The 16,880-nt window shown below is 39.4% G+C and overlaps 1 protein-coding gene across 2 annotated transcripts in view; it reads left to right on the top strand.

Annotated features, from left to right (window-relative positions):
* Window positions 1-16,660, top strand: part of pax2b (paired box 2b) — a 29,693-nt gene extending 13,033 nt beyond the window's left edge. The window contains exons 6-10 of one of the 2 annotated variants that reach the window (XM_087844716.1): window positions 1,381-1,556; window positions 4,360-4,474; window positions 11,412-11,513; window positions 13,467-13,553; window positions 14,826-16,660. In XM_087844716.1, coding sequence (XP_087700842.1) covers window positions 1,381-1,556; window positions 4,360-4,474; window positions 11,412-11,513; window positions 13,467-13,553; window positions 14,826-14,947 — 602 coding nt within the window. In that variant the 3' untranslated portion in view covers window positions 14,948-16,660. Of the gene's footprint in view, window positions 1-1,380; window positions 1,557-4,359; window positions 4,475-11,411; window positions 11,514-13,466; window positions 13,554-14,806 lie in introns of both variants that reach the window. The other variant, XM_087844717.1, reaches the window with a different exon arrangement.
* Window positions 16,661-16,880: the final 220 nt, after the last annotated feature.

Genomic DNA, 16,880 nt, shown 5'->3' with positions numbered 1-16,880 from the left:
TAAAAGCCTTTTTATGCAAACGTGACACTGACTAAGAAACTCATGGCAATATTTCCGTCACAAAACAATACAGCCTGTCAGATCTCTGCAGCACTTTTAAATAAACCTTAATGCATTTATTTTGGAGACTGAAAGTTTTGCTAACAAGATATTGTTAGCAAAATGCTTTATTTCTTTACATTTTTGCAGCCAGCACAATTTTGGCTTATGCACACCTACCTATGGTCTTGTTTATAGCTCCATCAGCTCCTCTTTGGCGAGTCGGGTTCATCCTCTGGCCTCAGCCGGTGAAAAAAGGTCAAGCAGCAGAATAGAACGGCAATAACCCTCCCAAATGGTACTATCACACAGACATGATTGATCAATTGAATTCCATGGCAGAGAAAAATGTGGGATTAAGTAGAGTATTATACGCACAATGAGTTGAGGCATGATGTTCATTTCAAGTTCATTTCAGCTCCCTCTTGCCACCAGAACAGGCAATCAATAGCGGCCTTGCATATCATATATCACCACTCTCCCACTGAGGGGAGAACATAATCTGCCGCAAATTTAGAATGACAGATTTGTAAGGGAGCTGAAGCTTTCTGGGATCCGGGGAAGAAGACCTACAGACACTGTCAATGCAGCCTGGAGAGGTGGCTGAGGGGGTGTGCAGGGGGTGGTTAAGAAGGGCTGGAGGAGAGAAAAAGAGAGGGCGCTATGGAAGGATGGTCTGCGAAGGTTTGAAAGCGTTGCACACAAGTAACAACGGGAGAGGCATCCTTCTCCCAACAGACGAGTAATCAGGTCAGGAGTCGGGAGAAAATTCCCGTGTTTGGAGAGCAGGATGATTGAACAAGAATGTACAATTTTATTCAGCCCCTTGTCCTCCGCTGCTGCTTTCAAATGGAACCACCCGCTCACCGAGAATGGAAGCAGTATTGAATTGTGAAAGGGAAATTGTGCTTTAAAAAAAAAGGCTGCTCTTGATTTCAGTAACATCGGTAGGGTTTTGGGTGGGGGGGGTAGGAAAGAAGGAAGAAAAATGCACTGGCTGAAATGAAAAGGCACTATAATGGGCTTGCTGCTGCTTTCATTAGTACACATGCTTGCCACAACATGTATATATTTGCAAGTGACGGTAATCCATCAATTACCAGAGGGCTTTCAGATCATGATGGTGTTAATACTGTGGAGGGGTGCAGGGAAAAGCCTGTGTAATGTAGCCAGTGGCTCACCACAGCCATTAAGGTACAGAAAAACCTGCACTCCATTTCTCAGATCCCCCACAGAGAAGGTACAGGAAAAAAAACATGAGAAGAATATAAAGTGCATAGCTTGAAGTAAAGGCCAGCTTCCCGGGGTCAGTGTCTCGAATGTTGCTCTTTCTTCTTGTAGATGGTTCAGATGGTTCTGGCCCAAACAGTGATTCTCAGGGTAGTGTGGAGAGTTTACGGAAACACCTGAGGGCAGATGCCTTCACACAGCAGCAGCTGGAAGCGTTGGACCGGGTCTTTGAACGCCCCTCGTACCCTGACGTCTTCTCTACGACGGAACATGTCAAACTAGAACAGGTTAGTGGCACCGAAACTCTCCATCTTTGCTTTTCCTTTCTTGCAGCACTGAAAACCGAGCATGCTAGTACTGAGTCAAACACAGAAAAAGCACCTCTGTCACATATATTCCCAAACCCTTTCCTGGAAATAAAAGCTAATTAAATAAATGTCTGAGATGGCAAAGCCTGGGATTACAGTCCCAGCATGTATAATGCTGGATGTATCAGTAGGAAAACTCCCACATACTATTGATTTGGTGATGAAAAACACATTCTGTGTACTCCCTGTAATTGAGAATAACAGTAAAGCAACAGAAATTAATCAATACCTAGATTTTTTTCTTCATTTTTGCCACACTATTCAACTGTTGTTTCTTGCCTTTGTTGTTTATTTTCCAATTCTATGACATATCTTAATGTGCAACGACTGACGCGGCCTCAAAAAGCTGCCTTTATTGTAACACATGCCCATGAAATAGTTGTATGAAACACTAGCCTCCACCTTTTTCCTGGTCCTGATATTAAAGCCACTCTGGCCATCCATCCTCATTTCGAAAAATTAAGAGGCATTTGGGAAACAGCCACCCCCCACGCCAAAACGACAGCCAGAACCCACCGCTTATTAAAAGCTCTGGGCTTATTACAATGGATAACCTTTATTTACTTTCATTATACTATTAAACAACAAGAGACTATTAATTTCTCCCACCGAACTACAAGTCGGACCCATAAAGCAAAAGCAGTCACCTAATTGAGTTCATTTTAATTTCTCTCCAATCGGGGCGAATTACGCAGGTGATAAATCAGTGGGACAGGCCTCACCTCCAGAAGAGGGCCTAATTTGCAGCTAATTACAAAACTGATTTCTACTGGAAGATCAATACCAAAACGAATTGGAAATGACTTGCAATCACAAAGAGCGTCAGGGAGAGTATTAAAAGGCAGAGGGAAAAGGGTTAGACTAGGAAAAGGGGGTGAGTAAGTAAGAAAAAAGAAAGGAGGCCAGGAACAGTCCAGAAAAATCAGCTTTAATTTAATGCAATATTAATCAGAGTATTTTCCCTTTCATGGGTGCCTCATGGTTTTTTTTTCTTTTTTCCTCTGGAAAATGTGTCCCTATTAGCCAGTGTCTGGGTTCTGTAGCGAGGCATTAAAAAGCCATTCTGGAGATGCAAAACTCAATGGATTCACCCCTCCCACACTTCTGCTAGCCATTTGGTCATCCTTTTCAGACCTATCTTTTCAGTTTTCCCCCTCCTGCCCTTTATCTGCATGATAAAACGTCTGTTTGGCGTCTGAAGCCTGCGAGAATAGAGGAAAACATCCGACATTGTGCCAGTGAACAGTTGTAGCAGACAATTAGAGTTTATCTGTGATAGTGGCAGACAAGAGCGGGGTCACAGGCGTCCTCCTGTGGGAGCGCGGCCCACTGAGCCTCGCACACTGCGCTTTGGACAAACATTGTCAACACTCAGACTCCGGAAGTCTCATCTCATTAAAAAAAATCTGCTAACATCTGCCATCAGTGTCTTTAAGCATATTTACAAAGGGAAACATGACAAAGAAAGGGGAAGCTGGAAGAGTATCTTTTTACATTGAGAAAGTTTTTTATTTAATTAAAAAGTCAGGTCACCCAAATTACAAGTTAGATTTCATTTTTTTTGTTTGTTTGTTTTTTGATAGACGTCCCTGGGATTCCATCCCAGTGCAATGAAGGTGAATGGGAGGCTTTTGTGTAGCACAGTGCCTGTACAGGCGTTGGTGTCAGTAGCTGACAATAAAAATGTTTCTATAAAATATGTGAGTTCTGCAGATAATTCAGTGCTAAAATAATACACAGTAAAGAAAAGACGTGTTGCCATGAGTTTTTGATCAAAAGTCATGATTAATAAATATTTTCTACATCAAAAATCCTCACTTATTTATAATGATATTTTACTTTTACTTTACTTTTTTATTTAAATAATCTATTTTTATCAATTTTAGACTTTATTTCATGTGGGTTTTTTTGTTTATCTTTTTAATTTAAAATTTTTCAAAATTAAAAGGAAAGTTTATTTTGAAAAAATATTATTTTTTAAAAGAAAAAAGAAATAAGGAAATCTATTTTTTAAAATATTTGATAGATTAGCAATAATAATGAAAATCTTTAATGGCAAACCTCAGTGTTTTAACAAAATTTTCCTTTAAAAAAAGTTACATCTCCATCAGTCTCTATTAAAAGGGTGGCTCCAGATGTGTTTACATTTCAAAATATCAGAAGGATTAAGGGTTTGTTTTGCGCGTGATTTGGGTGAACTGGCCCTTTAAGCCAACATCTGAGCCCAAACAAAAAGAAAAGCCTCAACAGTTTTACGATAACAAAACACACAAGCTGTACAAGTGATTGTATTCAGAGATAAGAGGTAATGAAATTTAAAGGTGGTTTAGACTCCAAATTAAAACAACAAAAACTCAAAAAAAAAAAAAAAACGTAAATAGTGTTCCTTAAACGAGGCCACATGGTGTGTCTGTAACAAAGCAGAACTGCTTTCTCCCTTGGCTGATCAGGAGTAGCACTGCAGTCAAGCACAAAGGGCCAGCTGACACCTTGGCTTTTCACTCATCTCAAAATCCCACTTCCTCTCAGACAATACCAAAATACATTCATGATATGCTTGAACTGCCACCCTGCAGCATGAACACACACACACACACACAATGCTCTCATACAAATTTATACTCACACAGGCCTGTGTGGAACGCTTAATGGAGGAGGAGAAAGGAGGATTTCCATCTAGGTATTGTTTGGTTGTGTAATGATTCAACTGTCCTTTTCCCAGGCTAATGAGTACTCGCTTCCTGTCCTGAATTCCAGCCTGGACGAAGGCAAACCCAGTTTATCCTCTAGCGCCAACCCAGACCTGGGCCCCAGCGTGTCGCAAAGCTACCCTGTAGGTAAGATCAAGTGCCATACAGTACGCCTTTATGCTGCTGAGCCACAGCTTCAGCTGAGGGGTTTTGAACAATGTAAAAGGACAAGAAAGTCAGAGCTAAACATGCCTGTGCAACTGACAAAGAGCAAAATGAAATATGTGACAATAAAGGCAAAGCAAAAAGTTAAGTGTGAAGACTTTTTTACCGTTTCACTCTGAGCTGAAAATGCGATAAAAAGCTTAGCAGCAGTCTTCCGTCTTGGGTTTTTTTCCCTTTTTTTTTTTTTTTGCTGAGCAAGCAGGGCGATAAGAGAGACTGGGGAGGGGAGGGGAGCTGTTCAGTCACTACTGGACAAGGACCTTTAGGTGCCAGCACATCAGAACTATGACTGCGTATCAGAGCAAGGTCTCTGGGAGGAAAAAAAAAAAAAAGGCCACCATGCAGGACTGACTGCTTGTTGGCTGCTGCTGTGTTGCTCCTGCAATTTGTTCTCCAGGAGATAGTTTGTGTGTCTCAAAGCACGAGTAATGTGCCTCGGTAAATACGCTCTGGCATTTCTGCCGCCTAACTCTAACACTACGATCATTTATTTCACCCTCCTCTCTCTCTTTCTCTCTCTCTGCTTCTCCCTCCTAGTTGTCTCCTCTCCTTGTCACAGTTAATGACTGTCTGGTTAATTGAAATATTGTTTTGTTGTTGCAGTGTTATTACCAAGAAGAAGGTTAAGTTTACTGAAAGTTTACGATGACTGTCGGTGGCCTGAGATTAATATACAGAGCTTTTATTAAAATTCATATAATTATGCAGCAGCCATCAAAGGCAACGAGTTCTGCGTGGGGGGCGGGGGGGGGCAGGGTGATTGAAAATTGCTGCAGCCCTCCTTCTCAAATGATAGCCAAGCAGTCTTATGAGAAAAGAAAGGGCCCTTCTCTCATTAATATGTGGGAGGTAGATTTCCCCCTGTAAGGCAGGCCTCCTGAGAAGAAAGGTGTGTGTTTGTCCTTTGTGCACTGATGGCCCCATAGAAACAGGCCTGTCTCTACAGGCGGCACCTGGGATATTTTAGATGGTCTCTGCAGAGAGGGTCTCCTTACTGCTTTACAGGTGCAAAGAGACATTAAGAGGAAGAAAGATGGGATTGTATGGATGGCTGTGTGTTCCAGTGTGTGTGTGTGTGTGTGTGTGTGTGGAAAGCACCTGACTCGACTTGATTTTGTATTAGTAAATAAGTTTTTTCCGCGCCCTTCCATGTTGGAAGATCTCAGGAATAAAGTGTACAGAGGTCAAACTAATGGAACAAACATGGCTCTGACTTCCACTTGGTAATTACTATTTGGTTAGTGGCTCTTCTGCTTGGTTTTCCCCCCAGTGCCTGCCTGTGTGTGGATAATAGGTGATATTCAGGTGTGTGGTCTCTCTAATGGCTGAGTATTACAGTTTACTTGCCAGCGATAAGCTCACCAGAGGAATTTTAAGCCTTGCAAAAAGTGGCAAATTATCTGCAGTATTTAGGCTGAGATCCAATTTCAAATTAATTGTGTCTTTACGCGGGAAAGAACTGCAGATTATGTTCGTGCTTAAAAGTGTGTTTTTGAACACCAATTAAAATGCCTGCAGTTATTGATCTTGTTGATTTTATGTCCTGGAATTTGCATAATCTATTAAAAATGAATGATTCATGAAGTGTTCATTGCCAGAGATCGGGATTCTCAGTGAACTGAAAGACTTCAGAGATAGAAATCTTTTGTGTCCTCTGCTTATCCTATTAAGGCTCAAAAGTACCTGCAAAGCAGGCTCCAATAAGAAAGGGATTTAAGGGCATTGTGCACATCATCGAAATTCAGAGGCAAGAAGCCACTTCCATTAAAACACTTTTTTTCTCTCCCTTTCCTCCACATTAATGCTGTATTACCTGCTAAATAGTCCCTCTTACCCCATAAAAACACCAAAGGGTTCCATGAATATGTGGATAGGACAATTGCATATTGTGAGGTAATTTCTATTGTTGATATGGGAAGTAATTTCTTTGATGAATTCCCTTCGAGAGATGGATTTCATCTCAAGTGCTTCTTATTCTTTTTCAGTCGAACTGCTTAAAATTCAAATAGTGTGAGCCGTGGGTGAATTTGTGAATAGCGGAGGGAGGAGCTCGGAACTTTTTTTGTGTGTATTTTGAGAAATAAATGGAGAGATGGTCTTGATACGGCCAATTGTCCACTATTTCTATAGAGCGTTTCTGTATTTCCTGAAATTAGCCAGAGCCCACCTGTTTTCTTGATGCTGCTTCAGACTTAAGAGCCCTCTTAAAATTCCCATGAGCGTTCAGTGGGAGTTTTACACATCTCCGCTCATTGGCCGCATACTGAAGACTCTTTAAACATATTCCCTGCTGGGCCTGTTAATGGAGGCCTCCAATGGCTTAAAGCCCCTGTGTCAATGACACCTCTCCTACTCAAGCAGCTGCTTCTGTACACCCCTTTTATACCTTCCTGCTATTAAACAAAACCTCATCCAGCAAACACAACTAGCCACACTTTAGCTGAGCGAGTGCTCTCAGGGTGAACTACACAGAAAGCGTCAAGACCTGCCGTTGTCCAGTGAGCAGCGAGCAATGATCAGACAGTGAACCTGCCATCGGTGATGTGTGGCCTCGTGACAAATCGCTCCCGTGTCTTCCCACAGGGGAAAACGCAGGCTCCGAAATTAATGCTTATTTCATCTTCAGAAAAGCAAACTAACCTTTGAGCACACATTTGATAATGAATGACTTTCAGCCGGTGTTCGGGGAATTAAAGCAATTTGGCTCTCCAAACATTCTTTACTTAGTTGTAATTAATTAGGGTGCTGAGATTTTTTGGCTCGTGATAAATTGCCCCATTCTGCATATAGCCTAGAAAATGGAGGTCAAAGATTTTTGGTTGTTGTTGTAGCAAACATGAAGGTGTCCCTGTCATGGTAAATTTAATACTCTTGCAAGCAAAAGAGTAATTCACAAATGACTTTGTTCTTGTGCCAAATAACAAGAAGGTCACCCCGGTTTTCCCTTTGTGTTTTAAGAAATTGAGTAGTTGTTAGTGCATAATGTTTCTGGTTGTGGGTTCAGATAAAACCCACGAGTTTTATTGCTATAATAATATATGTTTTCAGTCACTCTGTGTACTTCAAAGTTTGCTTTTTTGGGGGGTTCAAATATGTTCACAAGAAATCCTCTATGTTTATGAAATATAACACAGTATTCCCAGCTCGAGCTGCTTCTCAAATGAAGACAGAAATCAACAGGCTTTTGTAACAGCGAACCAAAAAATCTTTGAATTGATTTTTGCAGCGAAAGAAAGGAGAAAAAAAAGAGGACAGGGGAAAATAAATAGCTCGATTTGCTGGCGTTCAATCTAAGGGGACTGTCAGAGGAAACAGACAATATAAAGAAAGCCATCTTTTAATGAGAATCTGGACACACATCTCTGTTGCAAAAACAACAAAGGCTAGGAAGCAGCTAATGAGGCTATCATTGCTGTACAGAGAGTTCTCCGAATCGGTGCCTCACTGAAAGAGGGTTTTAAAGGGGACATAAAGCAACAGTAACAGAGCTTCTGGCAATCACTGCCAACTGCATCCTGGAATATACAAAAGCAGGATTCGGCACAGGCGGTTATCAGCACAGAAGCTTGGCAAACATACCTTTAAAACACCTTTATTAACTGTTTTTTAATGGGTAAACCTTTCCTGTTTTGCATGTTAAAGTCCTTCTTTTATTCATTTATTCGAATCGCTAAGCAAAATTATGGCAAAATTGACACTTTTTGGAGAGGAAATGAAGGCTGAAGTTTCCAATGAAGGTTATGCTGAAAGTATTGTTTCACTGATCTGATTGACCTGATCAGTTTTAGGTCCAATATTGATGAATTGACTAAACAAAATCAAATCCTTTTTTTTTAATTTGTTTAGTGATTTTGTTTTGTTTATTTTTTGATGAAGTTACACTTACTTCATGCAAATTTACAACCCCAATAATGTTCATTTCCAGTTTCAGTTGGACACATTTTTTTAAATTCAGAAATATACCAATAACATCCCAGATTGGAAGCAGCATCACAAGAGGAAAAATATAATCACTCCTTCATCCAAACTTTTAGTAAAACCAGCTTTCATAAAACTGAGTTATCTAGTCTTGCTTGGTTATTTAAAATATAAAGTGCCCGTCGATGACTACAGTGCAGCCGTGACTTCATCCAGCATAAAAGAAGCCGAATTGAACTGCAGTATGCTATTATTTCTGAAGAAAATAAATTAAAACTGCAAGCGAAAACAGATCTCGTGGTGATTATATTTTTCAGAAGCTAATGAAGAGATTAGAGTATTTACTTTTATTAAACATATGAGGAAGCTGTAGCTGCTGCAATAATAATGAAGAAAAGATAGTGTCATTGTTTAGGGAGACAGCTAGACAATAGTTACCAGTGTCTACACACACACACACGCACACACACATACACAATGGCCTCAACCCTGCTGGACCCCCCACCTACAGTACTCCCACGGCTCCCTTTGACTTATGTGCACTGGCTTGTGGCTAACTAATTCTTATTATAAATGAAAGGTCCAGCATGACCTCACTCTTTTCTATAAAGCTCTTTAACTCTGCAGCCCTTGAGTTTCAGCGCTTTAAGCACAAGATAAATCTCAGCAGACCCTCGTACAATACAACGATCAGTGTGGAGATTTGCAAACAATAGGGAACAGTTGTTGGACATAAGATTTAATCGTTTCTTTATCAGACAATTTGTGATCACAAATGAAAATGTTCTTTTTTGGGGGGGGGAGTGTTTTTAGAGCAAATTCGCGTCACAAGTAAGTTTATATTTGCCTTTCATGTACTATTTTACAGCGTTGTGGTTTACATTGTACCTTTGAACAAACCTGTGAATAAATATTTTTTCTGCTGAACAACAGAGCGGCAAATTTGTGTCATCGAGTGACAATTTCAGACAAAAAAAAAGAATTTTTTTAAATTAATATTTGCATTTTAAGGGTTCATTTAATGATGGAGCTGAAAACCTTGATTAACATTGGTATTTTTGTTTTGTTTTGGGAGTTTTGTTGTTTGTTTGTTTTTTGCAGTTAGAATTTCCACTGGTGTTCACAATAACAACACAAAAATGTATCATAACATTAATATTATACATAAGAGTCTTTTTCGGGAGTTAGCATGGATCATATGAGTTACAGTATATTTTAAGTAAAGCAGGCCAGCAGGTCAGCCTGGAGATGATTTTAATCACTGAATAAATATTGTTGTATACATAATATTCAAGTGCAGCACTGTAGTTGAGCAAGAAAACAATGAAAGCAGTGTCTGCTGCTGTTAATCCTTTGTATTGGTTCCTATTTTACCAAAAAACAAACAAAGAGAGCCTCAACTCTCCATGCACTCTTTGCATTAAGTAGAAGCCATTCAAAGCTTCCATGGCTTCTTTTACTCCTAACCCTCGTCCTCCTGGTCCTCTCTGGCAGATCTTGGCCTTGTGGGCCTGCCACCGTGTTTCTGCCAGTTTTACCACCAACCTTTTCAGTCCCTGCCCTCACATCCCTCGGCATAGCCGATTGCTGCCAGCTTGTAGTAGTGGTACATCATTAGCCAAAAGTATCATTCCCACATCCTCAAAATAAACAAATAATGTGTTTGTTCCATTATTCTTTTAATCCAGTATATATATGTTTTCTGTGTCTTATGCTTACTGGCAGTACTTTGTTGTTGTTGTTGTTGTTGTTGATTGTTTTATTCTATTATATAGTTATTGCTTTGCATATCCTCTTATTTTGTTAGAGGTACAGAGTCACAGACATTAAAAGTGAGACAAATCATGCATAGCGCAGCTGCAGAGTCAAAAACATTGTTTGAGGGAACAAAGCATTTACCAGTAAACACTTTTTGCCTCATAAGATGAAAAAGTAAACTTGGATTTGAATCTGGTGCCGGACTATAATTTTCTTTTCTTTTTTTCTGTAACACCAACAACACGAACAACTGTTGTCCTCTGGTGTTATGGCGCATTTTTATCCTGTACTTCCTCATTAACGCTCCAGTGGGAAATGATTTTTCCCTTTGAGTCTAAGTGACCCTCACAGTTGACAATATAGCAGGGGCCTCTCTTACCCCAGCCACTGTGGTAAATGGGGTTACGTGCCGTAGTCCGAATGTCCCTGTGGCCAACGAGGACAGCCCAACCGTCACTCTCAATTACAGAGCTGAATATCTGCAGCCAGACGGGTGACACTCTGCGGAGGGGCCTGCGTGCTCTGCCTATACAGCCACTGCAGAAAAGAGAGGAGACTTCTGGGGTTTACTAAAGGCTGCCATATTTAGACAAGTTTGAATTGTTTAATGAGGAGACATATATACGTGACTAGGATTCGGTTGATTGGAAGCAGCAGCTGTTAGTTTGTTTTTAGTTCACCTATTAGAGGCAGGCTGATGCTTTCTGGTAACTGAAATCTGGAGTTTTGTACTGACTGACTTGTGGTGATGGTGGTGAGTCATGACGTCCACAGAAACAGGGGGTAATGGTTGTTTTGTGTAATTGCACATTTGCATTTTTGAGAATGGGAGGCTGAAAGCAGAGGTGAAAGTGGCTAACCGCACTTGAGTTTGCTTTTACCGACCTTTATTTTGCAGGAACAGCTACTTATTTGCTCAGCAGATTCAGATTCTACATATTTCGTTTGATAATATCAGACTCTGAAAGCAGAAACTCAAGCAGAATATAAAAAAGTTCAGATTTTCAATTCTCAAAGCCTTAAAAAAAGAATACTTTGCTTCTTGCTTTAAAGATAGAAATGTTTCTTTTCACTCAAGTGTTAAGGATTCATTTGTAAGTTACAGCGTCACCAATCTTAAACAGAAGATTTTCTAGATCACACCTGAGTTTTTTTTTCTGTTTGTTTTGTTTTCTCTCTGCAGGTCGGGATATGGCCAACACAACCTTACCTGGGTATCCCCCTCACGTTCCCCCTACAGGCCAGGGCAGCTACCCAACCTCCACGCTCGCTGGAATGGTTCCTGGTAAGAGATGAAGTGTTTTATATTTTCATTAGGGGTTATTTAACAGTTGGCGTTGCCCTCAAAACAGATGTATAATATTTAAATGAATATTGACCTGTAGAATAAGGGATTCACATATTCTTATATTATGTGTGCATATGATTGGATCAGACAAGCTGAGTAGGTGATCAAAGAAAGGGAAGTGCATGGTCAAACTCTCTTTCTTCTCATCTTCCCGGTTCTGTTGGCTCATCATCTCCTCTGGTGGCCATTCTCAGCGGCCTCGATAAACAGCACCAGCAGCCCTCCCCAGCCTCTGAGCTCCAGAGCATATCCTTTACTCTCCTCTACTTAACCTGCAGTTCAGGTTCACAGCAAACAGTTAAGGGTCAAAAGGCAGAGGCATGAGAGCCCGGTAAATATTCAAATCATTGTCTCTCTGAGGAGGTCAGGTTTGTGTTTCACTGCCAGGAACAGGGCAAAGATGCAGTTTTGGTGCAGGGCTTTATACGCTTCTCCAGCTCCGGCATCGAGGCACACGTTTTCAGCAAAGCACAGCCAGCATTTTGCTTTGACGTGATTAAACCACATGGACAAGGAAATCAGTCAAGTGTGCATTGTGTTAGCATATCATTTACCAATCAGGCACCCCATCACAGACTCTGGCTGTTCCTTTTTCTTCCATTATAAAGGGCTACCATGACATTTTTTAGTATGTTCTCAGCCAAGGAGGTTGCATTTATTTTCCATTTGTTGTTGTTTTGTGATTTGAAGGTAGACTAAAAAGGAGCATTTCTTAAAACCTAGTGGTAACTTAGTCCTCAAAGCACTAAACAAATGCTTTTGTAAAGGGTAAGGGTATTTCTTAAAGGGTAGGTACACCCAAATTACATAGCATCATCCATATTTCATCTAGCCCTGCTTTAATGTAACAGTGGGTAAAATAAAATTTGTGGTATTCTTAGAACTGAATGGCTTACATGTAATGCTATGTTGCTAGATTATTTATTATTTATTTATAAATTATTAATTATATTATTTAGCACATTATTTTGAAAATAGTAGTTTATTTTTGAAAATATTGAAAATATATATAGAGACAATATAAATACATTTCTCCTCTTTCTTTTTTTTTTTCCATATTCTTCTTCAAAAGCTTGATGCCATAATAGCCAAAGCAGCAGTAAAAACAAAGGGTGATGTGGGAGCCCTGGGCGGTAGCGCAGCCCAGATTTACTTTTTTGATTTCAGCTAATAAAACTGTTAAATCATGTGGGTGGAAAAGAGACAAGTCAAACATACTTTTACTTTCCATTTGTTCCTATGTGGCACCAAGCAAAAGATGAGGACCTTAATCCCATGGCTTGTGGTTTTGTGTTACAACTGATTCATCCCATACACAACCACTAAGATTTAGTGACAGGCACAAAACACTGTTAAAGCAAAGCCATTTCTCACCAGCTCCATATAAAATCTGGCCTTTATTATCTCGTAAAAGAAAGAAACGTGTTGAACCAGCAGCAGTGCTCACTGACATGCTCCAAGGTACTTCTGTTGCAAGAAACATCAGAGTTTAGACCAGAGGGCTTTGAGACTGGAGATGTTAAAACTCCTCCAAGAAAGGCTGCAGGATTTATTGCAGCATATCAAAAACGTATGCATGAAACTGTTTATTACCACTCTGTATTTATTAGACTGCTTTGGAATATACTGGAGGAAGAAGAATGGGTTGATATCCATAAATGGGACAGGGAAAAGCCGCCTTCAGTGTCACATCCTGTATTGTTCAGTGTTGCATAACTTAAGTGAAATGAAAAAGAAATAAATTACTTGCTTGACTGGTCTCACATCGATGACTATCATTTCCACCCACAAATTGCATCCTGTTTTGAATGACGAGAAATGACTGCATGTGAAGGGGGTAATGGTTTGATGCATTGAAATGCTAATTGATTTGTTGTTTTTGTTTTGCAGGGAGTGAGTTTTCGGGGAACCCCTACAGTCATCCACAGTACACAACCTACAATGAAGCCTGGCGATTCAGCAACCCAGCATTACTAAGTGAGTAGAGAGTGAGAAACTTGATGAGAATGATTAATTGACCATTTACTAGATCAGCGATAGTCCAGTTGTAGCCTTGCAGACATGGAAATCTTAGGATATTTATACATCCCAAAGCATTACAGCTGGAGCGCTAACAAGAGCAATACTTTCTTTTTAGTGCTTTAGTGCATTTGAGGTGGTGTTTTGTGTTTTATTTAAACACCACCTGTATTAAAATAGATATGTATTGCAAGTGTTATTTTGTATTATCTTGACCAAGTAAAGCTTGAGCTAATCCTTAAAACTGACCTACTATTTTCTGTCATTTCTATATTATTCCAATGACGGATTCGTATATGTTTCCAATAACAAGGTTAGAGTATGTTTAATAGCTCTGACTACACTGTTCTAAACCCTGAGTTTAAGGCAGTTTTGGATATGTACAACCAGGATATTCCTAATATGATGATCCTGTCCCTGGTTGTGAACACACAAGCCCCACCCACCTGCTCTTCAAACCTTCTGTTTGCAAGTTGCAGCCAATCAGGAGACAGCTGTCTTATCGGGATGGTGATCTTAAAGGGACAGGAGTTAAAAATCTTGTTTCAGACTGTAGATGAATTAAGGCCCAGTAGCAGAGAAATAAAGACTAATTTGAACAGAGAATCATGCAAAACTACTAGAGTGCAATAATAGAAATTAAAGAGCTAGAAATGAGCACAATAGGTCCCCTTGAACATCCTTCTACGATCCTAAATGTTAAAGTGTTATATTTGAAAAATTATGTTAGGACAACAGTATTGCTATACTAAAAACAAAAAAAATCTTCCTGTCATGTCTTCTACATCCAATAGGTGACCTTTTGTCTGTGACATGTAGCTTTAGCATGTCTCTTTTTTGATTACAGCATTTGCAGATTCAAATTTAAATCAAATGATTCAGAAAGCATAAAAAATGTGAAATGCATAAGATGCAACCTTTCTTAGTTGTTTATAGCTAGTTAAGTAAACAACATTTAAGTAAACTTTAAAGGAAAATCCTAATTTTGCTGGTCTAACATCAAGGATTGATTCAAAAGTTCCAGTATGGAAACCTTGGCAGGTGGTAAAAACAATAAATGTGGGGGACAGGTCTTAGTAAATGGTTAGTGTGATGTGACTTGAATGATGAAACCTATTATTACACATTATATGAATATTAATATATTTGGTAAATGGCAGTGAAAACTGTATTTGTTGTTTCAAATGGTTCGTTCTTCTGTTAACTTTCAGGTTCCCCTTATTATTATAGTGCCGCATCGAGAGGCTCCGCCCCTCCCACTGCTGCCACTGCCTATGACCGTCACTAGTTACCATGGAAACCAAATCAACCTGCAGGACCATGGCCTCAGCCTCCATATTGCCCCGGTGTGAGCGGCATGGTCCACTGGACACTGAGCAACTGCGCATAAAATATTCCTGGCTCACACAAAAAGAAACTAAACGGTTTTTGGGATTTGTGACAACTTCAGTCCTCTCTCATCACAGCTTTGTTGGACCATCAAAGCCAAACTTAATCTCCAAGACATCATCACGGACAGGGAAAGTTGCTACACACATGATAAAACTTGTGGCTAAATGCAGTGATTTAACAAATAAAATAAAAGGAAAAAGACTCTAAAAAAGAAAAGAAAAGTCAAGAACTCTTTCCCCCTTTAGCAGTACCACAGTTTCATCCCATCATGGATCAATACTGTACATTCCTTTTTCTTGATGGCTCTCAGCAGGGACACTGTCCAGAGCTTAAAATGTAGCAGCAGCCTTTTTTCCCCACTTTTCCAATTTGTCTCCCTCTCGATTCAAACGGCAGCGCAGAGAGATCGGAGGAGATTAGCAGCAACACGTGCAGGCTGTGGCAGCCTAATGTTGATTTTATCCATTTGAACAGTCACCGACTGAACATCCAGCATGAGTAAATCGATCGCTTTTGATGCCATGAGAAGATTAGGACATGTTCTCTGTGATACACAATCAAGATGTAAAAATGAAAATGAAATAAATAAAGAAACATCCGTTTGAAAATAGATGGAGCCATGACTATATAGCACCATGGCCCGCTATTTGCAAGACTTCGAGAAACTAGTAAATATATTCTTAAAATGATTTTTTTATTTCATTTTTATAATTCGTAATGACTCAACTGCAGACTGCTTGGCTAGTGTTTCACTATGTCTTATTTGTCAGGATTCAAGAGGTCATCAGGCAAAACTTTTTGTGTTTTTTTTTTTTTGTTAATTTTGCACTATTTTGGAGGTTTGCAACACTGGAGCGTTATTATGCAGAAAACTGACATGCATCTTTGCTTTATTTCACAAAACTGGCTGTAAGTCCAAAAGGCACTTACAGTTAATCTTGTATTTCAAGGCCCATCATGTCACTGCCTTGACGTGCACTATACTATGTTCTCACAGCTTACATTTCTATTTAAGTTGATTAAGTCTTTGGCATTCAACCACAAAAAAAGGATATAACAGCCATCCCAAGTAAAAACACTATCATCATTTGTCTAGTCTGATAACTGAAGCGTTCAGATTCACGCTGATAAGATGATTCTGATGACTCCAATAAAATCAAAAAGCAGGGCGACGTTTTCAGCTAAATGCCTTAAACATGCTCCTTCCTAACTTTAGCCCCCTCCTCCCCCTCCAACATGTTTCAGGCCAAGTCATTTGTTTGAATCAAGCTGGAATGATGGTTTCTTCATCTGTCAAGTGAATGTATTTGCATTTGCCAAAGACTTAGTTCTCATTAATGTTTATTTACAGGTCGCCTATATGCATCACGAGAGCAGTATTATTGTTATTATTATTATTATTATTAGGAAAAAAACCCGCATTGTTCATGAGGAAAAGTATATGTATAAATTCTATGCAGTGCAGAGATGGTCATCATATGCATATTCAGCTGTAAACCTAAAGGTAGGTGGAGTTTATTTAATGTTATGTTATTTACAAATTGTTCATTTTGTAGAAGCATTCTTTGTGTGTGATGTGAAGACACTTCTCTGTAAATACAGTAAGAAAAAATGTCTTTCATGTTCATGGGTATTATCACTTTCATTATGCTGATATCACTTGTACAATAATAAAAGTGTCTGAAATCTTTTACGCAAAAGGACCTGCGGGTTGTCTCGTATAATCTCGTATAAAAAAGACAAAAAATTGACTTGTTAGATCTTCTTAAATGGGAGGATTTCATATTTTTCTATTTTTTATCACTTCACGCAAAAAACAAAATCATGTTTGAAAGTTTTAACACTGTTTTTTTTTTTATATTTGTGCATTTACTAGAACAAAACAAAGTGATT

This window comes from Neolamprologus brichardi, chromosome 8 (assembly GCF_056152115.1).
Source record: "Neolamprologus brichardi isolate AB-2024 chromosome 8, ASM5615211v1, whole genome shotgun sequence".
NCBI lineage: Eukaryota > Metazoa > Chordata > Actinopteri > Cichliformes > Cichlidae > Neolamprologus > Neolamprologus brichardi.
Note: the sequence above shows the minus strand (reverse complement) of the source record. Positions and strands in the feature narration are given on the sequence as shown.